The sequence below is a fragment of the Entelurus aequoreus genome, linkage group LG05, assembly GCF_033978785.1.
Source record: "Entelurus aequoreus isolate RoL-2023_Sb linkage group LG05, RoL_Eaeq_v1.1, whole genome shotgun sequence".
Taxonomy (NCBI): Eukaryota; Metazoa; Chordata; class Actinopteri; order Syngnathiformes; family Syngnathidae; genus Entelurus; species Entelurus aequoreus.
The window spans coordinates 15,768,021-15,794,586 of NC_084735.1; the positions used below are offsets into that span (position 1 = coordinate 15,768,021).

A 26,566-nucleotide genomic window follows, 5' to 3' on the forward strand; every position below is an offset into this window, starting at 1 on the left:
GGGATCATATAACATTTAAAAAAAATAAATAAATAAATATATATATATATATATATATATATATATATATATATATATATATATATATATATATATATATATATATATATATAATATAAATATATATATATATATTTATTTGATTCCCGCAAAAATAAATAAAAAAGCCAAATTTGTTTTTTTGCAAATTTATTACATTTTTAACCAAATAAAAGCTGTTTTCATTGAAGTCATCACTTCCACATATAAGGAGGGAACTTTGGCAAAGCGTGCGGCACTTTTAACACCAAATTGAAATACACACACATACATATATATATATATATATATATATATATATATATATATATATATATATATATATATATATATATATATATATATATATATATATATATATATATATATATATATATATATATATATATATATATATATATATATATATATATATATATATATATATAAGAAGGCACAAAATATTCCTGCTATATTTTAAACTTCAGGCCTGTTTAACTAAAGAGGAAGTAGGTGATGTCAAAGTGATATGTATGTTATTGTTCCGTTTAATACTTCCTCTTTCCTTGACATATTAAAAAAAAAAAAAAAAAACATAAAAAAACTGTTCCCACACACAAATGATGATTGTGTGGCACTAATTTCCTCTGCATCTGCTGCCGGCAGGCACGAAAGCAGCAGCAGCAGCGGTGTAAGGAATGATAGTACTGATGACACGGAGCGTCCTCCACACAGGACTCGCGCTGGTTCGTGCGACGTCGTTGCGAAGTGAAACAAGGCGAAGGAATGACTTGGCTAACCTGAAAGCTTGCTAGTAATCGAGGGAGAGAGAGAAAGCGACCCTCATTCGGACCACTCCTCGTCGTCAAACTCCGACGAGTCGTCCTCGCTGTCGCTGCACTCCACGGCGATGCGTCGCGACAAGATGGCGGCCACGTCGTTGCCAAAGTGGTCCCGCTTCTCCTGCTCCCGCTGGGCCTCCACCTTGCGCAGGTTGAAGCCTGTCCAGGAAGACAAGCTACAATATTCAGAATATGAATGTAGTAGGAAAAAAGTGAATACTGTAATTTACGGACTACAAGCCGCTAGGGCTGGGCGATATATGGAATATACTCGATATATGGAATATACCGTATTTTTCGGACTATAAATTGCAGGTTTTTTCCATAGCTCCTTATACTCAGGAGCGACTTATGTGTGAAATGATTAACACATTAGCGTAAAATATCAAATATTATTATTTAGCTCATTCACGTAAGAGACTAGACGTATAAGATTTCATGGGATTTAGCGATTAGGAGTGACAGATTGTTTGGTAAACGTATAGCATGTTCTATATGTTATAGTTATTTGAATGAATCTTACCATAATATGTTACGTTAACATACCAGGCACGTTCTCAGTTGGTTATTTATGCCTCATATAACGTACACTTATTCAGCCTGTTGTTCACTATTCTTTATTTATTGTAAATTGCCTTTCAAATGTCTATTCTTGGTGTTGGCTTTTATCAAATACATTTCTCCCAAAAATGCGACTTATATATGTTTTTTTCCTTCTTTATTATGCATTTTCGGCAGGTGCGACTTATACTCCGGTGCGACTTATACTCCGAAAAATACGGTACCTAATTTATTAACCATACACAATTTAAATGAAATAATAAAAAAATACTTTATTGAGTCTGTTTAGCTGATTGAGAGCTAGCTTGCGCAGCTGGTGGGTACATGACTGCGACTTCTGTTTTGTTTGATCAGCCGTTTTACTGCCGTGTTACAGACACCGTTTGGAAACAGTATGTAAAAGCACATTTACTAAATATTTCTGTGTAAATAACTAATTTCACAACATATGTATCTGCGGCTAATATATGGATACATATTTTTTCTTCTTCCAAAATTTACACACTGGTGCATTCTGGAGTCCGGAGAATACGGTAGATATAAGGGTGTAACGGTACACAAAAATCTCGGTTCAGTACATACCTCGGTTTAGAGGTCACGGTTCGGTTCATTTTCGGTAGAGTGAGAAAACAACAAAATATACATTTTCTGGTTATTTATTTACCAAATTTGTAAACAATGGCTTTATCCTTTTAACATTGGGAACACTATAATAATTCTGCCCAAAAATAGAAATAGCTGTGTGTGTGATGGATGTGAGCCACCGCTAGGCTGATCAGTGCAACTGCAGGCAGTCATGAATGCCAAGCATAACAATAACATACATACACACACAGGGTCCATTGCCAGGGTTCATGCGGTCAACATATATTAAATAAAACTAAATAAAATAAGGTTCAGAATTGGATTCTTAACAAAACCTTTCTACATATAAAGTGCAACATTTCTACACATAAAGTGCAACATTAAACTGCTTCAAGTTGTTGCTCAGATTAAATAAAATGACAAAACTTGTCTTCTACATACAAAAAGTGCAACACTAAACAGTTTCAAGTCAACTCAGCCTCAGATTAACTTTTCTTTTCCCCTCCCCAGCCTTTAGCCCTGGTGACTTTCACTCAATCTTCATGTTTTTTGACAGAAAAATCAGTTTATCCACATTGTCTGCAGAAAGAGCTGACCTGCTTGCAGTCACAATGTCTCCACCTGTGGAAAATACCCTTTCACTGGGCACAGAGGTAGCAGGTATGGCGAGGTAGTGCCTGGCTAACTTGGCAGTAAGAGGATATATGGGCTCATTGTTCTTCCACCATAGAAGTGGGTCAAAATCTAGTTTTTAATGCAACATGGTCTTAAATCTGCTGCTATAAAAACATTTGTTATTGCTTTAGCCCTGCCTGACTCGCCGAGGAGAGGCTGCTTGAATGCGGTGGGGAGCTGTTTGTTCGTCTTTCTCTTCGTTGAAGCGACGTTCACTTGGGGGTGGTGCCGCTTCAAATGGGTTAGCGCAGGGGTGGGCAATTAATTTTTACCGGGGGCCGCATGAGCAACCCGAGCACTGCTGGAGGGCCACATCGACAATATTTCAATTAAATGTGGCTCAATATTATTTTTGATGTATACCGTAAGATAAATAATAATAATAATAATAATAATTAATAATAATAGTAATACTTCAACATAGTGTGTGTAACAGCATTCCATGACTAATATAAATAAATTAACATTAATAATAAATGACAGTAAAATAAGCACACGTATGACTGAGGAGTCATAGTGTAACTTTGTGTGGTGTTTGAGTTGTCCGACTTTTTGTGTGGCCATAACCGCACCAGTGGTTTAGTGGTATGCGTGTTGGTGACAGATGACAAGTTGGTTTTGGCCTGGTTTGTACGGCAGAAAATAACTAGTTTTTCGAGATAGAAGTGTGAAAACTCATGTTTTTGGTGTGGTTATGGCCGAATATAAACCGTTTTGCTCAATAAAGTGATCGATATAATTCCTGTCCTCAAAGCATCTCGATAGACGTTACAATAATTGAACGGTGTTCAATTGAACGGTGTTGACGAACACCGTTAGGGCCGCTTGTTGTCACTGTCACTCAAAGTTGCATTGCAAAATTACATAGAATAAATATGTTTATTTTGTTTATAATTCAGATGGGATTTGATTTGGTGCGCGGCATATATTTGCTGCGCGCAGCGGACGCTTGAGCAGTGCGCAATTGCGCAGGCGCGCACCTTAGAGGGAACGTTGCCTTGCAGTCCATGTCTTGTTGGAAACACGCCATTCTTCATCAACTTTTCTCTTTTTAGCGTCTCGGGTGTAAACCGTGCATCACTTGTCGCTGCATGTGCACCTTCACTCGCAGGTTACACATGGACACACGCCCATAAATAATACTTTTCAAAATAAAAGCAGCACAGTTGTATTGCGCGCACGACATAGATGTTTTCTCAACTTTATTTTGTAATTTGTGATTGCAGCTGTTCACATTCACTCACAATCACGCACACGTCCACACGGAAGTAATACAAATAACAATTTTCAAAACAAAAGCAGCACCGTTGTATTGCACACTCGACATAGATACTTTTTAAAATTTATTTTGTAATTTATAAATGGCCTCACGCGGGCCGGACAGGGACGCACAAAGGGCCGGATGCGGCCCACGGGCCGCAGAATGCCCAGGTCTGGGTTAGCATGTTTGACGTGTTGCCAGAAGCATACCCTACTGCTGCTGAACAATGTCGGCAAACCGCTTTCGCTTTGTCCACCTCTCGTCCTCCATTGTTGTATCGCACCGAAGTGTTCCCAAATGGGAGATCTTAACGAGGCAGGAGGGTCTTCCAGCTCTGGCTTTTACATGTTGTTGTAGCCCGGTCGTTGCTAGCATGCCATGTGTGCATTGTTTACACAACGTGCGGTATGCTACTTATGTCCGTCCGTGCGGTGCGCTACTTAATATGTCCGTGTGGAAACCCGTTCGGTGCAACTACGTTCCGAACCGAACCCCCCGTACCGAAATGGTTCAATACAAATACACCAGTGGTTCTTAACCTTGTTGGAGGTACCGAACCCCACCAGTTTCATATGCGCATTCACCAAACCCTTCTTTAGTGAAAAATTTAATGTTTTATACTTTAATTTAATCTTAATTTATAAATATTAATCATGAAATGATATTATTATTTTAAAGAAATACTAATAAAGATATATTTTACAAACAGAAAGTTACAGGAATGTACACATGATCCCATGTTTACATCTTATTGTGCAACATGTGAATGTTTTAGTGGGAACTACTGTAAATGCGATATCTGAAAGGGGTACAAATTATTTCCAAAACAGGACCCCCCCAGACATACAATTCTAGTACACTGCTCATGAAAAACAATATTTTTTGTTATTGTCATTGTAAGTGGACCAAAACACTTATATTAGGAAATAATATCATGGAAATGACTGCTGTCATTTGATTATAATAATAAAACATTGAACTTGTTATTTAGTCAGGTTTGGGACAGGTGTGCTGCAGGTGTGGCCACAGTGCACGTGCACGTCTGACGTCGCTCACATGTGCGCCACTGAATACTCTAGGAGTTTTTACGTTTGCTCACGCATATGGAAAATTAGAGGTAACATTGTTTGGGGGTATCCATAATATGTCGATAGGGAGAGGTTTTTATTTACACAATGAGTCAGATATGTCTTGACCTCCGCGGCGGAGGCTCCGCCGAACCCCGGAGGCCGACTCACCGAACCCCTAAGGTTCGATCGAACCCAGGTTAAGAACCACTGAAATACACGTACCGTTACACCCTTAGGTAGATATGATTTTTTTTAGCACTTTTTCTGCAAGGACTCAATTAGGTTCCAAGGATCATAAGTGTGATTTTTCAAAGTTTGTTCCAGCAAGTGGGAACGGCAGAAGGACGTACCTTGTCGGATGGCCTGCAGAAGGTCACTGCGGGGGTCGTCGGCAGACTCGGGCACCGGCTGCGGTTTGGAGGCGCTGGGGGCCAGCGCGGCAGAGGGAGGAGGGGGGGCGCGGGAGTCGAAGGATGGGGGTGGCGGGCCAGGGGGAGGCGGTGGAGGAGGAGGGCCACCGCCGGGAGGCGGGGGTGGAGGGGACATGGAAGACATGCTGGGAGGGGGCGGCGGGGCAGGCGGCGAGGGGTAGGCGCCAGACATTGGAGGAGGCGGTGGAGGGTTGTCAAATCCGGTGGGAGGCGGGGGGGCACCGAAGCCGGGGGGCGGGGGAGGAGGGGGAGGTGCTGGAGGAGGGGAGAGGTGGGGGCGAGAGTTGGAGTGGGCGGAGGCCATCGGGGGAGCAGGCGGCGGGTGGTTGGGACTCAGGATGCTGACCCGCTTCTGGTTGGCAACGTCATTGTAGCTGCAACACAACACATTAGGATGCTAGCTGGTACTTTGTCCTTGAGCGGCGGCGGCGCCGTGCTGTACTTACTCCATGTCCGCAGGTGGGGGAGGCAGGAAGTCATCGGGGCCGGGCGACGGCAGCGAGGAGCTCGGGTCGTAAGCGTAGGAGCCCGTGCTCAACTCCAGAGCATCGGGGTTGAAGCCGTCACCGGAGCAGATGCTGCCATTCAGAGCCTCAGAGGAGTTCCTTGAACACAACACATCACTCTTTGTTTCTTCCTGACAATGCCTGTGACATTCCAGCCTTGCTTCCAGCTCAGCGTCTTTTAGCCAAGATTAAGTAGAAGGTGCAAGGAAAACTGCACTTCTTTTGAAATCACTCACAATCCCAAACAACAACACAGTTTTGCCTTTACTTTGCCTTCTAGATAGTAAAAAACGGCTATCAGAGGTGGCTAACAATGCAGGTAATGTTTATTTCCTCCTAAACACAGGCCTGCAACAGGGAGTCCGTGTAAATGGTGAACTTTAGCTTTTTCATATATATTCATTTTTCCACAAATGTTTTTAAATAGACAATATTGATCCAACACACTGCAGTGTTGTGTGTAAACAGCAGTGGCATGGACACCCATAATCACTGTACCTTGCAGCTTTTATATTATTGTATTCATGTTAGACTTTGAGATAGCAAGCGATTAGCACTCTAGTTATCAAATTAGCGGTTTAGTTGCCAGCTACAAATTAGCGGTCTAGTTTGCAGCGAGCAATTAGTGCTTTAGTTGCCAACTAGCAATTTGTGCTTTAGCTGCCAGCTAGCGATTAGCAGTCTAGTTGCTTGCCAGCAATTAGCGTTGTAGTTGCTTGTTAGCAATTATAATCTAGTTGCCAGCTAAAGATTAGTGCACCAATTGACAGCTAGAAATTAGCGCTCTTGTTGCCAGCTAGAGATTTGCGCACGGGTTGCCAGCTAGCGATTAGCAGTCTAGTTGCTTGCCAGCAATTAGCGTTGTAGTTGCTTGTTAGCAATTATAATCTAGCTGCCAGGTAATGATTAGTGCACCAATTGACAGCTAGAAATTAGCGCTCTTGTTGCCAGCTAGAGATTTGCGCACTAGTTGCCAGCTAGCGATTAGCGCTCTAGTTGCCAGCTAAAGATTTGCGAACGAGTTGCCAGCTAGCAAATTAGCGCTGTAGTTGCCAGCTAGAGTTTTGTGCACTAGTTGCCAGCTAGAGATTTGTGCACTAGTTGCCAGCTAGCAATTTGTGCTTTAGCTGCCAGCTAGCAATTTGTGCTTTAGCTGCCAGCTAGCGATTAGCAGTCTAGTTGCTTGCCAGCAATTAGCGTTGTAGTTGCTTGTTAGCAATTATAATCTAGTTGCCAGCTAATGATTAGTGCACCATCTGACAGCTAGAAATTAGCGCTCTTGTTGCCAGCTAGAGATTTGCGACTAGTTGCCAGTTAGCAATTAGCGCTCTAGTTGCCAGGTAGAGATTTGCGCACGAGTTGCCAGCTAGCAAATTAGCACTGTAGTTGCCAGCTAGAGATTTGCGCACTAGTTGCCAGCTAAAGATTTGCGAACGAGTTGCCAGCTAGCAAATTAGCGCTGTAGTTGCCAGCTAGAGTTTTGTGCACTAGTTGCCAGCTAGAGATTTGTGCACTAGTTGCCAGCTAGCAATTTGTGCTTTAGCTGCCAGCTAGCAATTTGTGCTTTAGCTGCCAGCTAGCGATTAGCAGTCTAGTTGCTTGCCAGCAATTAGCGTTGTAGTTGCTTGTTAGCAATTATAATCTAGTTGCCAGCTAATGATTAGTGCACCATCTGACAGCTAGAAATTAGCGCTCTTGTTGCCAGCTAGAGATTTGCGACTAGTTGCCAGTTAGCAATTAGCGCTCTAGTTGCCAGGTAGAGATTTGCGCACGAGTTGCCAGCTAGCAAATTAGCACTGTAGTTGCCAGCTAGAGATTTGCGCACTAGTTGCCAGCAAGCGATTGGTGCTTTAGCTGCCAGCTAGCAATTAGCAGTCTGGTTGCTTGCCAGCAATTAGCGTTGTAGTTGCTTGTTAGCAATTATAATCTAGTTGCCAGCTAATGATTAGTGCACCAATTAACAGCTAGCAATTTGTGCTTTAGCTGCCAGCTAGCGATTAGCAGTCTACTTGCTTTCCAGCAATTAGCGTTGTAGTTTCTTGTTAGCAATTATAATCTAGTTGCCAGCTAATGATTAATGCACCATCTGACAGCTAGAAATTAGCGCTCTTGTTGCCAGCTAGAGATTTGCCCGCTAGCAATTTGTGCTTTAGTTGCCAGCTAGCGATTAGCAGTCTAGTTGCTTCCCAGCAATTAGCGTTGTAGTTGCTTGTTAGCAATTATAATCTAGTTGCCAGCTAATGATTAGTGCACCAATTGACAGCTATACATTAGCGCTCTAGTTGCCAGCTAGAGATTTGCGCACTAGTTGCCAGCTTGCAATTAGCGTTCTCAGTGCCAGCTACCGATTAGCACGCCATTTCCCAGTTAGTGATTAGCGCGCTATTTGGTGACTAGTTGCCAGCTAGAGATTTGCGCACTAGTTGTTATCTTGCGATTAGCGTTCTCAGTGCCAGCTACCGATTAGCACGCCATTTCCCAGTTAGTGATTAGCGTGCTATTTGCAAGCTAGCGATTAGAGGCACTCCTGCTATTAGTTGAATATTTTAGTATTGCACAAAAACATGGTATCTTTATGACCAGTTTAATATAAAACACATGTTTTAAAAGATGTAAAAAATGTCCCTGCTCCGTCAGTTTGGGAGTCCTTGGCCTGGACTATGTTGAAGACACCTGTACTTAAAAAAAACCTCCAGCAAAGCAGTAGTTACATGCCGTGCCCAAGTTGTAGCAACATTGTTACAGTAGGACAAGGACACAGTATAAAACTAAACTATTCTGAGGATCGCATTTCCAGGAAGTTAACTTCTGCTTTCATTATTATTCTTATTTTGTTTATTCCTCCGGGGGGGACATTTGTTATTTCTTATGTCAGAGTTCACAGGTTGTTTTGAAAAGTAAAAAATAAAGCTAAGATGAAGTTGAAAAGTAAAAGATGAAGTTAAGATCAAGTTGTGAGGTTAGGCAGTGTGTTAAAATGGCGACTAAAGCGAGACAAAAGAGCACAGAGTTGAAGGGAGGAGTGACTTTGTTGCAATGGCAGTCTTCAAACCGGACATTCCACAGATGGGCATCAGCGTGTCCAGATGGTGTGAAAACACAAGGTGCGGAAGTGGAAACCACAAAGGAAGTGGACCATCACTTTAATGCCTACAAGTAGGTCTGGCCCCACTATGGACTGGACTCTCACTATTATGTTAGATCCACTATGGACTGGACTCTCACTATTATGTTAGATCCACTATGGACTGGACTCTCACAATATTATGTTAGATCCACTATGGACTGGACTCTCACAATATTATGTTAGATCCACTATGGACTGGACTTTCACTATTATGTTAGATCCACTATGGACTGGACTCTCACAATATTATGTTAGATCCACTATGGACTGGACTTTCACTATTATGTTAGATCCACTATGGACTGGACTCTCACAATATTATGTTAGATCCACTATGGACTGGACTTTCACAATATTATGTTAGATCCACTATGGACTGGACTCTCACAATATTATGTTAGATCCACTATGGACTGGACTTTCACTATTATGTTAGATCCACTATGGACTGGACTTTCACTATTATGTTAGATCCACTATGGACTGGACTCTCACAATATTATGTTAGATCCACTATGGACTGGACTCTCACAATATTATGTTAGATCCACTATGGACTGAACTTTCACTATTATGTTAGATCCACTATGGACTGGACTTTCACTATTATGTTAGATCCACTATGGACTGGACTCTCACAATATTATGTTAGATCCACTATGGACTGGACTCTCACAATATTATGTTAGATCCACTATGGACTGGACTTTCACTATTATGTTAGATCCACTATGGACTGGACTTTCACTATTATGTTAGATCCACTATGGACTGGACTCTCACAATTTTATGTTAGATCCACTATGGACTGGACTCTCACAATTTTATGTTAGATCCACTATGGACTGGACTCTCACAATATTATGTTAGATCCACTATGGACTGGACTTTCACTATTATGTTAGATCCACTATGGACTGGACTTTCACTATTATGTTGGATCCACTATGGACTAGACTCTCACAATATTATGTTAGATCCACTATGGACTGGACTCTCGCAATATTATGTTAGATCCACTATGGACTGGACTCTCACAATTTTATGTTAGATCCACTATGGACTGGACTCTCACAATATTATGTTAGATCCACTATGGACTGGACTCTCACAATTTTATGTTAGATCCACTATGGACTGGACTCTCACAATATTATGTTAGATCCACTATGGACTAGACTCTCACAATATTATGTTAGATCCACTATGGACTGGACTCTCACAATATTATGCCAGATCCACTATGGACTGGACTCTCACAATATTATGTTAGATCCACTATGGACTGGACTCTCACAATTTTATGTTAGATCCACTATGGACTGGACTCTCACAATTTTATGTTAGATCCACTATGGACTGGACTCTCACAATATTATGTTAGATCCACTATGGACTGGACTCTCACAATATAATGTTAGATCCACTATGGACTTGACTCTCACAATATTATGTTGGATCCACTATGGACTGGACTTTCACTATTATGTTAGATCCACTATGGACTGGACTTTCACTATTATGTTAGATCCACTATGGACTGGACTTTCACTATTATGTTAGATCCACTATGGACTGGACTCTCACAATTTTATGTTAGATCCACTATGAACTGGACTCTCACAATATTATGTTAGATCCACTATGGACTGGACTTTCACTATTATGTTAGATCCACTATGGACTGGACTTTCACTATTATTTTAGATCCACTATGGACTGGACTTTCACTATTATGTTAGATCCACTATGGACTGGACTCTCACAATATTATGTTAGATCCACTATGGACTGGACTCTCACTATTATGTTAGATCCACTATGGACTGGACTCTCACAATATTATGTTAGATCCACTATGGACTGGACTTTCACTATTATGTTAGATCCACTATGGACTGGACTCTCACAATATTATGTTAGATCCACTATGGACTGGACTCTCACTATTATGTTAGATCCACTATGGACTGGACTCTCACAATATTATGTTAGATCCACTATGGACTGGACTTTCACTATTATGTTAGATCCACTATGGACTGGACTTTCACTATTATGTTAGATCCACTATGGACTGGACTCTCACAATATTATGTTAGATCCACTATGGACTGGACTCTCACAATATTATGTTAGATCCACTATGGACTGGACTTTCACTATTATGTTAGATCCACTATGGACTGGACTTTCACTATTATGCTAGATCCACTATGGACTGGACTCTCACAATATTATGTTAGATCCACTATGGACTGGACTCTCACAATATTATGTTAGATCCACTATGGACTGAACTTTCACTATTATGTTAGATCCACTATGGACTGGACTTTCACTATTATGTTAGATCCACTATGGACTGGACTCTCACAATATTATGTTAGATCCACTATGGACTGGACTCTCACAATATTATGTTAGATCCACTATGGACTGGACTTTCACTATTATGTTAGATCCACTATGGACTGGACTTTCACTATTATGTTAGATCCACTATGGACTGGACTCTCACAATTTTATGTTAGATCCACTATGGACTGGACTCTCACAATTTTATGTTAGATCCACTATGGACTGGACTCTCACAATATTATGTTAGATCCACTATGGACTGGACTTTCACTATTATGTTAGATCCACTATGGACTGGACTTTCACTATTATGTTGGATCCACTATGGACTAGACTCTCACAATATTATGTTAGATCCACTATGGACTGGACTCTCGCAATATTATGTTAGATCCACTATGGACTGGACTCTCACAATTTTATGTTAGATCCACTATGGACTGGACTCTCACAATATTATGTTAGATCCACTATGGACTGGACTCTCACAATTTTATGTTAGATCCACTATGGACTGGACTCTCACAATATTATGTTAGATCCACTATGGACTAGACTCTCACAATATTATGTTAGATCCACTATGGACTGGACTCTCACAATATTATGCCAGATCCACTATGGACTGGACTCTCACAATATTATGTTAGATCCACTATGGACTGGACTCTCACAATTTTATGTTAGATCCACTATGGACTGGACTCTCACAATTTTATGTTAGATCCACTATGGACTGGACTCTCACAATATTATGTTAGATCCACTATGGACTGGACTCTCACAATATAATGTTAGATCCACTATGGACTTGACTCTCACAATATTATGTTGGATCCACTATGGACTGGACTCTCACAATATTATGTTAGATCCACTATGGACTGGACTTTCACTATTATGTTAGATCCACTATGGACTGGACTCTCACAATATTATGTTAGATCCACTATGGACTGGACTCTCACTATTATGTTAGATCCACTATGGACTGGACTCTCACAATATTATGTTAGATCCACTATGGACTGGACTTTCACTATTATGTTAGATCCACTATGGACTGGACTTTCACTATTATGTTAGATCCACTATGGACTGGACTCTCACAATATTATGTTAGATCCACTATGGACTGGACTCTCACAATATTATGTTAGATCCACTATGGACTGGACTTTCACTATTATGTTAGATCCACTATGGACTGGACTTTCACTATTATGCTAGATCCACTATGGACTGGACTCTCACAATATTATGTTAGATCCACTATGGACTGGACTCTCACAATATTATGTTAGATCCACTATGGACTGGACTTTCACTGTTATGTTAGATCCACTATGGACTGGACTTTCACTATTATGTTAGATCCACTATGGACTGGACTCTCACAATTTTATGTTAGATCCACTATGGACTGGACTCTCACAATTTTATGTTAGATCCACTATGGACTGGACTCTCACAATTTTATGTTAGATCCACTATGGACTGGACTCTCACAATATTATGTTAGATCCACTATGGACTGGACTTTCACTATTATGTTAGATCCACTATGGACTGGACTTTCACTATTATGTTGGATCCACTATGGACTAGACTCTCACAATATTATGTTAGATCCACTATGGACTGGACTCTCGCAATATTATGTTAGATCCACTATGGACTGGACTCTCACAATTTTATGTTAGATCCACTATGGACTGGACTCTCACAATATTATGTTAGATCCACTATGGACTGGACTCTCACAATTTTATGTTAGATCCACTATGGACTGGACTCTCACAATATTATGTTAGATCCACTATGGACTAGACTCTCACAATATTATGTTAGATCCACTATGGACTGGACTCTCAAAATATTATGCCAGATCCACTATGGACTGGACTCTCACAATATTATGTTAGATCCACTATGGACTGGACTCTCACAATTTTATGTTAGATCCACTATGGACTGGACTCTCACAATTTTATGTTAGATCCACTATGGACTGGACTCTCACAATATTATGTTAGATCCACTATGGACTGGACTCTCACAATATTATGTTAGATCCACTATGGACTGGACTCTCACAATATTATGTTAGATCCACTATGGACTGGACTTTCACTATTATGTTAGATCCACTATGGACTGGACTTTCACTATTATGTTGGATCCACTATGGACTGGACTCTCACAATTTTATGTTAGATCCACTATGAACTGGACTCTCACAATATTATGTTAGATCCACTATGGACTGGACTTTCACTATTATGTTAGATCCACTATGGCCTGGACTTTCACTATTATGTTAGATCCACTATGGACTGGACTTTCACTATTATGTTAGATCCACTATGGACTGGACTCTCACAATATTATGTTAGATCCACTATGGACTGGACTCTCGCAATATTATGTTAGATCCACTATGGACTGGACTCTCACAATTTTATGTTAGATCCACTATGGACTGGACTCTCACAATATTATGTTAGATCCACTATGGACTGGACTCTCACAATATTATGTTAGATCCACTATGGACTGGACTCTCACAATTTTATGTTAGATCCACTATGGACTGGACTCTCACAATATTATGTTAGATCCACTATGGACTGGACTCTCACAATTTTATGTTAGATCCACTATGGACTGGACTCTCACAATATTATGTTAGATCCACTATGGACTGGAATCTCACAATATTATGTTCGATCCACTATGGACTGGACTCTCACAATTTTATGTTAGATCCACTATGGACTGGACTCGCACAATATTATGTTAGATCCACTATGGACTGGACTCTCACAATATTATGTTAGATCCACTATGGACTGGACTCTCACAATATTATGCTAGATCCACTATGGACTGGACTCTCACAATATTATGTTAGATCCACTATGGACTGGACTCTCACAATTTTATGTTAGATCCACTATGGACTGGACTCTCACAATTTTATGTTAGATCCACTATGGACTGGACTTTCACTATTATGTTAGATCCACTATGGACTGGACTTTCACTATTATGTTAGATCCACTATGGACTGGACTCTCACAATATTATGTTAGATCCACTATGGACTGGACTCTCGCAATATTATGTTAGATCCACTATGGACTGGACTCTCACAATTTTATGTTAGATCCACTATGGACTGGACTCTCACAATATTATGTTAGATCCACTATGGACTGGACTCTCACAATATTATGTTAGATCCACTATGGACTGGACTCTCACAATATTATGTTAGATCCACTATGGACTGGACTCTCACAATTTTATGTTAGATCCACTATGGACTGGACTCTCACAATATTATGTTAGATCCACTATGGACTGGACTTTCACAATTTTATGTTAGATCCACTATGGACTGGACTCTCACAATATTATGTTAGATCCACTATGGACTGGACTCTCACAATATTATGTTAGATCCACTTTGGACTGGACTCTCACAATTTTATGTTAGATCCACTATGGACTGGACTCTCACAATATTATGTTAGATCCACTATGGACTGGACTCTCACAATATTATGTTAGATCCACTATGGACTGGACTCTCACAATATTATGTTAGATCCACTATGGACTGGACTCTCACAATATTATGTTAGATCCACTTTGGACTGGACTCTCACAATTTTATGTTAGATCCACTATGGACTGGACACTCACAATATTATGTTAGATCCACTATGGACTGGACTCTCACAATATTATGTTAGATCCACTATGGACTGGACTCTCACAATATTATGTTAGATCCACTATGGACTGGACTCTCACAATATTATGCTAGATCCACTATGGACTGGACTCTCACAATTTTATGTTAGATCCACTATGGACTGGACTCTCACAATTTTATGTTAGATCCACTATGGACTGGACTCTCACAATATTATGTTAGATCCACTATGGACTGGACTCTCACAATATTATGTTAGATCCACTATGGACTGGACTCTCACAATTTTATGTTAGATCCACTATGGACTGGACTCTCACAATATTATGTTAGATCCACTATGGACTGGACTCTCACAATATTATGTTAGATCCACTATGGACTGGACTCTCACAATATTATGTTAGATCCACTATGGACTGGACTCTCACAATATTATGCTAGATCCACTATGGACTACTAAAAGACAAATTGTCTAGTATGTTCACCATTTTATTTAAGGACTAAATTGCAATAATAAACATATGTTTAAAGTACCCTAAGATTTTTTGTTAAAATAGAGCCAATAATGCCATTTTTTGTGATCTCCTTTAGTTAGAAAAGTATTGAAAAGTATCGAAATACACTTTTGGTACCGGTACCAAAATACTGGTATTAAGACAACTCTACTTTGTATACAATAAATCAATTGATTATCGATTATTGACATTTGCTAATCGATGTCCAAATTGCGATGCATCTAAAAATCGAACAATTTCCCCACCTCTACCGCAAAACCACGATATTTAAAATACCGTTACATCCCTGATATTTAACTATTATCCACCCGTGGTATGAGGGCTGTATTTACACTAAACTTTGAAGTTAAAGGAGGGCCACAAAATAGGAGACCCCTGATCTAACCTCCCATCAACTCACAGTTCATTCTTGGGGACCACGAACTCCTCGCCCATCTTGCGGCGCTCCCACTCATCCTTCCTGGTCTTGATCTTGCGGGGGTTGAGGGTCCGCTGGTTCAGGTGGTCTTTCTTCTCCTTCTGCTCAGAGGTGTGACCGGGGGCGTCAAAAACAAAGGCAGGCGGTCAAGGTCCTGAGTGCGAGGACTCACCCTGTGTTTCCGTTTCTCTTTCTTGATGTCTTCCGTGTCCTGCAGCATCTTCTCCCTCCACAGCTCAAAGAAGTAGTTAGGATCGGTGTAAATTGTCAGGGCCTCCCTTCCGTCATCGCTGTGGACAAACAATAACGGTCAGCTGGTGCCTTTTGTGGTCTACCCAACCCTTTTGGGACTGCTTGAATCGTGCATGCACAGTGGTGTCACGGTCTTCCACGTCCTGCAAGTCCTACCGGTACGGGCTGAGGTAGTTGAGCGGCGGCGGCGGGAAGCACGTGAGGTAGGTCTCCTGCACGGACATGGGCAGCGACGGCCTGGTGAAGAGCTTCTGGTCCTGAATCAGGCTGCTGCGGAACGCCTTCCGAGTGGTGATGGCCTGAAGAGAAACTGATAAAAAAAAAAAAATTTAGAAAAACGTTGTCGTCTTCTCCGTTTATGACCTTTTACAAGAAAAGGAAGTGGTAACCGATGTCACAACGGACGCCACACAGGCCACTATCAGACAGTAACAACCTGTGACCTTTCCCTGCCAATCAGCTAAGAGCGGTAATGAACTATATAGCATAAGATGACATTATAATAAACACCTGTCATTTAAAACACCCGTCGTAGCAATGCTGGCGTGTCACATGGCTGATAAGGTTTGATGTGTTGAAGTGAAATGTTTCTTTTCCCTTCCTCGCGGAATGTTGACGGAACATTTTGTGATAGTAGCATACAAAAGACGGCGGGAAAGATCATCAGGACTCCTCTTCCTCCTATACAGGAGATCGCAAAAAGCCGCTGCCTGACCAGGGCTCAGAAAATCTGCAGAGACTCCTCCCACACCCACCAGGGACTGTTTTCACTGCTGGACTCAAGAAAGAGGTTCCGCAGCCTCCGAAGCAGAACCTCTAGGTTCTGTAACAGCTTCTTCCCTCAGGCCGTAAGACTCTTGAACGCATCATAATTATCGCCTCAACTCCCCCCAAAAATGGATTGACTCGCTGGAATAAAAAGACAATATAACATACATCCATAAACGTGGATGCATATGCAAAAAGTACAATATATTTATCTTTACAGTAATCTATTTATTTATATCTGCACCTTATTGCTTTTTTATCCTGCACTACCTTGAGCTAATGCAACAAAATGTTGTTCTTATCTGTACTGTAAAGTTCAAATTTGAATGACAATAAAAAGGAAGTCTAAGTCTAAAATGTCTTCCTCTGGACAGTGACAAAGTCCCACACGATTGACTCTAGGGCTGGGCGATATATCGAATACACTCGTCTCAGTGCGATATAGAAAATGACTATATCGTGATATTGGAGTATACGTTCTCACGCAGTTGCTTTTAGCTGCGGGCATTACACTACAGCAGGGGTCCCCAAACTTTTTGACTTGGGGGCCGCATTGGGTTGAAAAAATTTGGCCGGGGGCCAGGCTGTATCTGTATATATATATATATATATATATATATATATATATATATACATTGTCTTTATAATCCATTTTGTCATTTAACATCAATTAACATTGATGTTCATCAACATTTAACATTGTCACGCTATCGATGGGAAAATTCATTTTTAGACAATATGATTTGCCTGAGCGACTAGGAGACACCAAGAGTAACAAGCGGTAGAAAATGGATTATAAAGAAAAGATTTTAAAAAAAATAATTAAAAAAAATAAATATATATATATATATATATATATATATATATATATATATATATATATATATATATATATATATATATATATATATTTTACTTGGGACTTCCTGTGGGCCGGATTTTGGATGCTGGGGGGCCGGATCCGGCCCGCGGGCCGTAGTTTGGGGACCCCTGCACTACAGGCTCTTCTCACTCTCTTATCTCTCCTCACAGAGAGATTAAAACAAGCGCACCTTTTTACATACGTCACACACTGTCGCGCGTGCAACGTCATACGCCCTCGCGGAGCAGAGGTAGAGACATGGCTAACGTTAGCTGTAGTGCTAGCAGAGCGGTGCGAGTGGTAATACGAGAGAAAGACGGTGCGAATCTGGTAACAAATGAAGGAAGAATTAATTCCCAAGAAAAACAGCAGGGGGTCCATCGTTTGGCGGTGGTTTGGCTTCAAGCGGAAAGATGTTGAACAGACAAGCGTAATATGTCAAGTATGCGGCAAAAGCGTTGCTGCAAAAAGAAGCATTACTGCTAATTTGTAGCATCATTTGAAAAGTCACCCGTTAGAGAATGAAGAGTGCTTGAAACGCCGCATGTCAACATCTCCGTTCGGTGCCACACCCACAAAATGCCCAAGCAACCATTTCCACATCAACACCGTATGAAAAAAATTGTCAACATAAGGACATACACTATTTTTTTTTTGTCATAAAAACATACAATCATGCGTGCTTACGGACTGTATCCCTGCAGACTGAATTGATACATATATACCGTATTTTCCGCACTATAAGCCGCACCTAAAAACCACAAATTTTCTCAAAAGCTGACAGTGCGGCTTATAACCCGGTGCGCCTTATATATGGATTAATATTAATATTCATTTTCATAAAGTTTAGGTCTCGCAACTACGGTAAACAGCCGCCATCTTTTTTCCCCGTAGAAAAGGAAGCGCTTCTTCTTCTACGGTAAGCAACCGCCCCCATAGAAGAGGAAGCGCTTCTTCTTCTACTGTAAGCAACCGCCAAGGTGAGCACCCGCCCCCATAGAAGAAGAAGCGTGCGGATATTACGTTTCATTTCATTTGTGTGTTTCTGTAAAGACCACAAAATGTCTCCTACTAAGAGACACGCGTACAAGGTTCCACTGACCTTTGATATTCATGTGAACCGCACTGTGGATACAACGGGAACACGTACGGTGAATATTCGCACCACAGGGAATGAGAAGTCGTCCTTCACTGTGGTTCTAGCTTGCCATGCTAACGGCCAGAAACTTCCACCCATGGTGATATTCAAAATGAAGACCTTGCCAAAAGAGAACTTTCCAGCCGGCGTCATCATAAAAGCTAACTGGAAGGGATGGATGGATGGATGAAGAAAAGATGAGCGAGTGGTTGAGAGAAGTTTACGTGAAGAGACCGGGTGGCTTTTTTCACGCAGCTCCGTCCCTGTTGATCTACGACTCCATGCGCGCCCACATCACAGATGGTGTCAAAAAACAAGTGAAGCACACAGAAGAAGAAGAATTCGAGGGATTTGTGGATGAGGAATAACTTCAGAAAGTGAGCTTTAAATGTTTATTTTGTGTGGTGTGTGACATTAACGTTCGAGCAACGTTGAGTTATTGATGTTGCTATTGCTCTGCACTATTTTGAGTGTTACTATTTTTGTGATTGCACATTTGCACATTACATTTTGGGAGTGAACAGAGTTGTTAGAACGCTGGTTTGTAATATATTATTAAAGTTTGACTGACCTATCTGACTGTTTTTTTGACATTCCCTTTAGTGCAGCGTAGGTGCGGCTTATAACACGGGGCGGCTTATAGGTAAACAAAGTTTTGAAATATGCCATTCATTGAAGGTGCGGCTTATAACATGGGGCGGCTTATGGTGCGGAAAATACGGTAATGTAGGAACCAGAATATTAATAACAGAAAGAAACAACCCTTTTGTGCGAATGAGTGTGAATGAGTGTAAATGGGGGAGGGAGGTTTTTTGGGTTGGTGCACTAATTGTAAGTGTATCTTGTGTTTTTTATGTTGATTTAATAAATTTTAAAAAATTATTTTTTTAATTTTTATTTCTTGTGTGGCCCGGTACCAATCGATCCACGGACCGGTACCGGGCCACGGCCCGGTGGTTGGGGACCACTGCTCTAGTATACTCCGGACTGAAGCTGTGTGACTTCATTGTTTTTGTAGCTGTTTTGAGGCATGTTAAAAAAAATAATGCACTAATAATAAATATGGCAGTGCCATGTTGGCACTTTATTCCATAACTGGAGTTGAAGTTGTTCTCTTATTTTGGAAAACAAGGTTTTCCAAAATAATAATAATTGAAACTCGTATTAGTAGTTTGCATAGTACAGTACATATTCCGTACAATTGACCACTAAATGGTGACACCCGAATAAGTTTTTCAACTTGTTTAAGTCTGGGTCCACGTTAATCAATTCATGGTAAAGTTACATTGTTTAATGCATCCAGCGGGGCATCACAACAAAATTAGGCATGATAATGTGTTCATTCCATGACTGTATCTATCGGTTTTGGTTGATATCGGAATCGGTAATTAAGAATTGGACAATATTAGAATATCGGATATCGGCAAAAAAGCCATTATCGGACATCTCTAATTATTATTATTATTATTATATACCAAGTGAAATATTACCAGAATCGTGTTAAATCAAGAATTGATTCTGAATTGAATCATCACCCCAAGAATCGGAATGGAATTGTGAGGTGCCCAAAGAGTCCCGCTTTTAGAGACAATAACGTTCCTTGACGTTTAAGACAAATATCGGAAAAGTTTTTTTTTTTACTTGGATTAAATATAGTTTTCAGCAGGTCTGACCACTGAAGGTGGCTCCTTACTAGGGCTGTGAATCTTTGGGTGTCCCACGATTCGATTCAAAATCGATTTGTTTTCAATTCAACACGATTCTCGATCCAAAAACGATTTTTTTCCCGATTCAAAAGGATTCTCTATTCATTCAATACATAAATTTCAGCAGGATCTACCCCAGTCTGCTGACATGCAAGCAGAGTAGTAGATTTTTGTAAAAAGCTTTTATAATTGTAAAGGACAATGTTTTATCAACTGATTGCAATAACGTAAATTTGTTTTAACTATTAAATGAACCAAAAATATGACTTATTTTATCTTTGTGAAAATATTGGACACAGTGTGTTGTCAAGCTTACGAGATGCGATGCAAGTGTAAGCCACTGTGACACTATTGTTCATTTATTTTTATTTTAATAAATGTCTAATGATAATGTCAATGAGGGATTTTTAATCACTGCTATGTTGAAATTGTAACTAATATTGATACTGTTGTTGATAATATTCATTTTTGTTTCACTACTTTTGGTCTGTTCTGTGTCGTGTTTGTGTCTCCTCTCAATTGTTCTGTTTATTGCAGTTCTGAGTGTTGCTGGGTCGGGTTTGCTTTTGGAATTAAAGTGCATTGTTATGGTATTGCTGTGTATTGGTTTGTTGGATTGATTAATAAACTTTTTTTTTTTTTAAAAATAAAAAAAAAAAATATATTTTTTAAAAATGAGAATCGATTCTGAATCGCACATGTGAATCGCGATTCGGATTCGAATCGATTTTTTCCCCACACCCCTACTCCTTACCCTCCTCCTCTTTGGGGTCCAGCTGCGTGACTTTTAACTGCAGGCAGTCCACTCGATCCCCGAGCGAATTCATCCTTTTGGCGAAATCTTCCGCCTCCTTGAAGAGCTGCTTGAACACGTCCTCCGCATTCTTGCCTGCGGACCCCAAACGTCACTTGTGGAGAAGTGAAAACAGAAGAAGGCCGTGAAAGACACTCACTCAGGCTCCCCAGCTGGCGAATGATGTTGGCCAAGCTGTTGTTGGTCACACATTCCAGCTCGCTGCGGATGCTGGTGGGGATGGACTGGCGGCACACGTGCCGCGGCTCGATGTTCCTGATGACCAGAGGCATGGCGAGGCGCGGGGGCCAAACCCTGCGGACGAGAGGAAACGGCAGTCGCTGGTCAGTAACGATGTACGAGCGTCGCCCTGAAGACTCAAACATGTGAGCCTTCGTCACGCGGGTAAAAATAAACACCCAGCCAGACGCACTAAAGGAGAAGCAAAACTCGGGCTTTCCTGTACTCGGCTGCAAAAACCAAAGCCAGTTTCAGTGGTGAGCAGCTGAAAATTACACCCTGCGCAAAATCATCCAAATTGAAAGCATGCCCACATCACAATATTGCAGCTTCATTACATTGCCCATCTTTTTTTTCTACACTGAATTAAGTGTTAAATTATGTCATCATTCCGTTGTGACTTCCTGGTCAGTCTTTACGTTCATGTTCATTCGAGGGTATAAAAATGCTTAAGCACTTCCTCCCTCATCTATAACCAGAGGTGGGTAGTAACTCGCTACATTTACTCCGTTACATCTACTTGAGTAACTTTTGGGATAAATTGTACTTCTAAGAGTAGTTTTAATGCAACATACTTTTACTTGAGTACATTTACAGAGAAGAAACGCTACTTTTACTCCGCTCCATTTATCTACATTCAGCTCGCTACTCGCTACTGATTTTTATCGATCTGTTAATGCACGCTTTGTTTGTTTTGGTTTGTCAGACAGACCTTCAAAGTAGGATCTACCGCATGCCTGCGTTTCACCAACCACATGCAGTCACTGGTGACGTTTGACTCCGTTTTACCAATCAAACAGAGCCAGGCGGTCACGTGATTAACTGCACATAAAGTTTCAGCGGCAAAACAACAACAAGCTTAAGCTTACATGAACTCAACGTCAAATTTGAGGAAGCACATCGCGGGAAGTAACGTTAGTAGATATTTTGGCTGTCACCGTAGGCTGATGTTAGCTTCCCTGCTATGAATCACTGTCAAATGTACATCGTGTGGGGACATTTATTAACGCACTGCAGCCTCATAGACACACACAGACAGTCGCACACACACACATGCATAGAAACACCAATCATAAGTGCACAGTGTGTTCCCAGGTGCAGCCCACACCTATCAGTTTATGGTTTGCGTAAAGACTAACTTGTTATTTTCCTTTGTAATCTCTGCCTACTGAGCCTATGGTGCTGTTAAGTTATTGTGGCTCAATTTGCCTTAATTTTTTTTATGTTCATGTATTATTATTTAATATATATTATTGTTTTAGATGCTTAAGAGATATTCCTGGCTCTGAATTTGCTCATTGCTATTTTTATGTTTTTGTGCATTATTTGTTGCCATCATCATTAAACGAACAGGTTACTCATCAGTTACTCAGTACTTGAGTAGTTTTTCACAACATACTTTTTACTTTTACTCAAGTAAATATTTGGGTGACTACTCCTTACTTTTACTTGAGTAATACATCTCTAAAGTAACAGTACTCTTACTTGAGTACAATTTCTGGCTACTCTACCCACCTCTGTCTATAAACACATCTCCACATTGGCGAGCCTTTTGACGTGAGCTACGTAAAAAGTAGGGCTAGGCGACAAAACGATCATCTATATATCGCGATAGACACGTAATCGGTATGAACAAAAAAACATTTTTATTCTTGTTGGTCGGGAGAAATCGGAAGTAAGGAAGCAAGGTTGGTTGCATGAACAAAGACACTCGCTCTCTGGTAACCGAGCGACGCAGGAAGTGATCACTGATCACGCTAACAGCCAATCAGGTGACAGTATCAACTGTCAAGTTTGGTTGTGTGGCGGTTGATTCTTTGCATGGAGTGAGAAGAGAAAGTCATAATGAGAAAAATGTGGATAAAAGGGCAAAAGTCAACTTAACAGTATGGCACTTTTTGGGGGATTTTTCAAAAGGGACTGTAGTCAGACCAAAGACCACACCACATTAGCCCGCGCTCACCCTTTAGAGCACAGCTGTAACTTCCTGGCACTTAACCTGCAGAAAATAGTTCTCAGGTTTCACATTTTCGCACTATTTTCTTACACTTTATTAAACATTTTTTACATATTCCTTATTTTTGCACCTTCATTTTAAGAACTTGTTAAGTGTTCAATGTGATTCTAAAATGTTGTTTAAATTGTTTTGAGTGTTTTTCCATGCTTGTGTTCACATTTCCTTTCCTTTCTGCCTGGGATTTTATTTAGAGGAAGGTTTAGATATTTTTCGCCTGCTCTTTATTTTACATAGGCCATAAAAAATATCAATAATTATCGATATGACCAATATAAAAAACGTATATTCCAGACTAATGTGGTCTGTAAATGATGCAAGGCGCTCACCCTTTAGAGCACAGCTGTAACTTCCTGGCACTAAACCTGCAAAAAAATGGTTCTCAGGTTTCTGTATGTTTACATGTTCCCACTTTGCACTATTTTCTTACAATTTATTAAGCATCTCTTACATATTGCTTATTTTTGCACCTTCGTTTTAAGTGTTCAATGTGATTTTACAATCTTGTTTACATTGTTTGGGTGTTTTCCACGCTTATGTTGACATTTCCTTTCTGCTTTGATAGCTGAGGGGATTAAAATCAGAGGAATGTTGCATTTCAATTACAAATGTTTACATTTAACTAGGGCTGGGGGATATATGGAATATACTCGATATATCGCGGGTTTGTCTCTGTGCGATATAGAAAATGACTAGATCGTGATATTTGAGTACACGTTCTCACGCAGTTGCTTTTAGCTGCGGGCATTACACTACTACAGGCTCTTCTCACTCTTTCTTGTGTCTCCTTCTCACAGAGACGTAAAACAAGCGCACCTTCTTACATACGTCACATACTGTCGCACGTGCAACACACGCGGAGCAGAGAGGTAGCGGCATGGTAACATTAGCTGTGATGCTAGCGGTGCAGACTATAAGCCACAACCTTATTCATAGATTTGGAACCCTGCGGCTCATAAAACGGAGCGGTTAATTTATGGACTTTTCTTTCGCTAATGGCCATAATGTTTTGTGTTCAATAGTTTGCATTAGATCCAAGCAGAGGACTGACATGCCGTGATATTGTTTGTGCTATGGCGCCATCTGTTGGACGAGTTCGCTCACTGCAGGTAGAGAATATACTTACTGTTTTGATGCTGTAAACCGGAAATAGGCGTCCCGTAACACTTTTGCTCGAAATTATTGAACATTCATCACGCCAAGCAACGTTTGAAAGTTTCACAGTTCAACTAGGGATGTAACGGTAGTCAAAAATGTTGGTTCGGTACGTACCTCGGTTTAGAGGTCACGGTTCCGTTCATTTTCGGTACAGTAAGAAAACAACAAAATATACATTTTTTGGTTATTTATTTACCAAATTTGTAAAAAATAGCTTTATCCTTTTAAGATTGGGAACACTATAATAATTCTGCCCACGTTAATCAACATTAAACTGCCTCAAATTGTTGCTCAGATTAAATAAAATGACAAAACTTTTCTTCTTCATATAAAAAGTGCAACATTAAACAGTTTCAAGTCAACTCATCATGCTTAATTTATTACAGCATTTGGGAAGCCTGTAGTTGATTTTTATTACGTAAATGTAATATTTTTATCAACATGTGATAGCAGGGACCCTGCCATTCAAAACTAGGCTGCTGCATTACTAATGATTAATGTAACTATAGCTGAAAAAATAGTACAATAGCAATAGGAGAGACTATTCATCCCTGAACACCATGGAGTTCATGTAGGCTTAATGATGCACTTACATTATTATATCAACTATCCGAGACAGAAACTCTTCATTTAACATAATGTCCTGCTTCAACACAGCTCAATCAACACAGAAAAAGGTAAAGTGAAATAACAGATAGGGCTTTGCTGTCCGTAACACACACACACACACACACACACACACACACACACACACACACACACACACACACACACACACACACACACACACACACCGCAAAATGAGCTAACGTTTCGCTAAAAGCGAATTAGCCTTCACCTAAAGCCAGGACTGCGAGCGAGCTGAGCTGCCGTTTATGTTTCTAGAAGGTCAACGGGCTCATAGTGATGTTACTAGTAGTTGACTGGGAGGTGTTTATTATCATTTGGGGAGAGTCCGCAGCCTGATGATTACCTGCTAAGCACTGACTACATGCGCTCTGAATACGCACTGCTGATTGGCTGTTACCGCTCTGTTTGTAACCAATCAGATGGTTGTGTGGGTGGGACAATGCTGGGTGCTGTGTAGAGGACTGACAGAGACAGAAGGAAGCGGAGGCGGCTACTTAATATGTTCGTGTGGAAACTCGTTCGGTACACCTCCGAACCAAACCGAAACCCCCGTACCGAAACGGTTCAATACAAATACACGTACCGTTACACCCCTAAGTTCAACTAAAACAATTTTAAATGATTAAACTGTCCCATGTGTGATGTCTGTAGGAGTGTTTTCATGCATATTTGTACGTGTAATCGTACTGTAATCAAACCGGCTTTCTTAGCATTAGCTAGTATGCCAACACGTTTACGAGTGCCCGTGTTATTAACTTACACAGGCTTTTTTTTTTTAGTATTGTTTCAGTTTCGCAAATTCCTCAATAAATTCGGCAAAATGTTACCATGACTCTGTTTTGCTGATTGTAGGGCTAGCTTACGCAGCTAGTGGGTCCATGACGATGACTTCTGTTTTGTTTGATCAG

At 40.5% G+C, this 26,566-nt stretch overlaps 1 protein-coding gene across 1 annotated transcript in view; it reads right to left on the reverse strand.

Moving 5' to 3' along the window:
• Positions 1 to 433: 433 nt before the first annotated feature.
• The window catches only part of wasf2 (WASP family member 2), a 29,270-nt gene continuing 3,137 nt past the window's right edge, over positions 434 to 26,566 (reverse strand). The window contains exons 2-9 of the mRNA XM_062046246.1: positions 21,777 to 21,931; positions 21,578 to 21,712; positions 16,506 to 16,659; positions 16,270 to 16,387; positions 16,080 to 16,198; positions 5,890 to 6,048; positions 5,363 to 5,817; positions 434 to 1,019 (exon numbers count right to left, since the gene is read on the reverse strand). Coding sequence (XP_061902230.1) covers positions 862 to 1,019; positions 5,363 to 5,817; positions 5,890 to 6,048; positions 16,080 to 16,198; positions 16,270 to 16,387; positions 16,506 to 16,659; positions 21,578 to 21,712; positions 21,777 to 21,909 — 1,431 coding nt within the window. The 5' untranslated portion in view covers positions 21,910 to 21,931 and the 3' untranslated portion in view covers positions 434 to 861. The remainder of the gene's footprint in view (positions 1,020 to 5,362; positions 5,818 to 5,889; positions 6,049 to 16,079; positions 16,199 to 16,269; positions 16,388 to 16,505; positions 16,660 to 21,577; positions 21,713 to 21,776; positions 21,932 to 26,566) is intronic.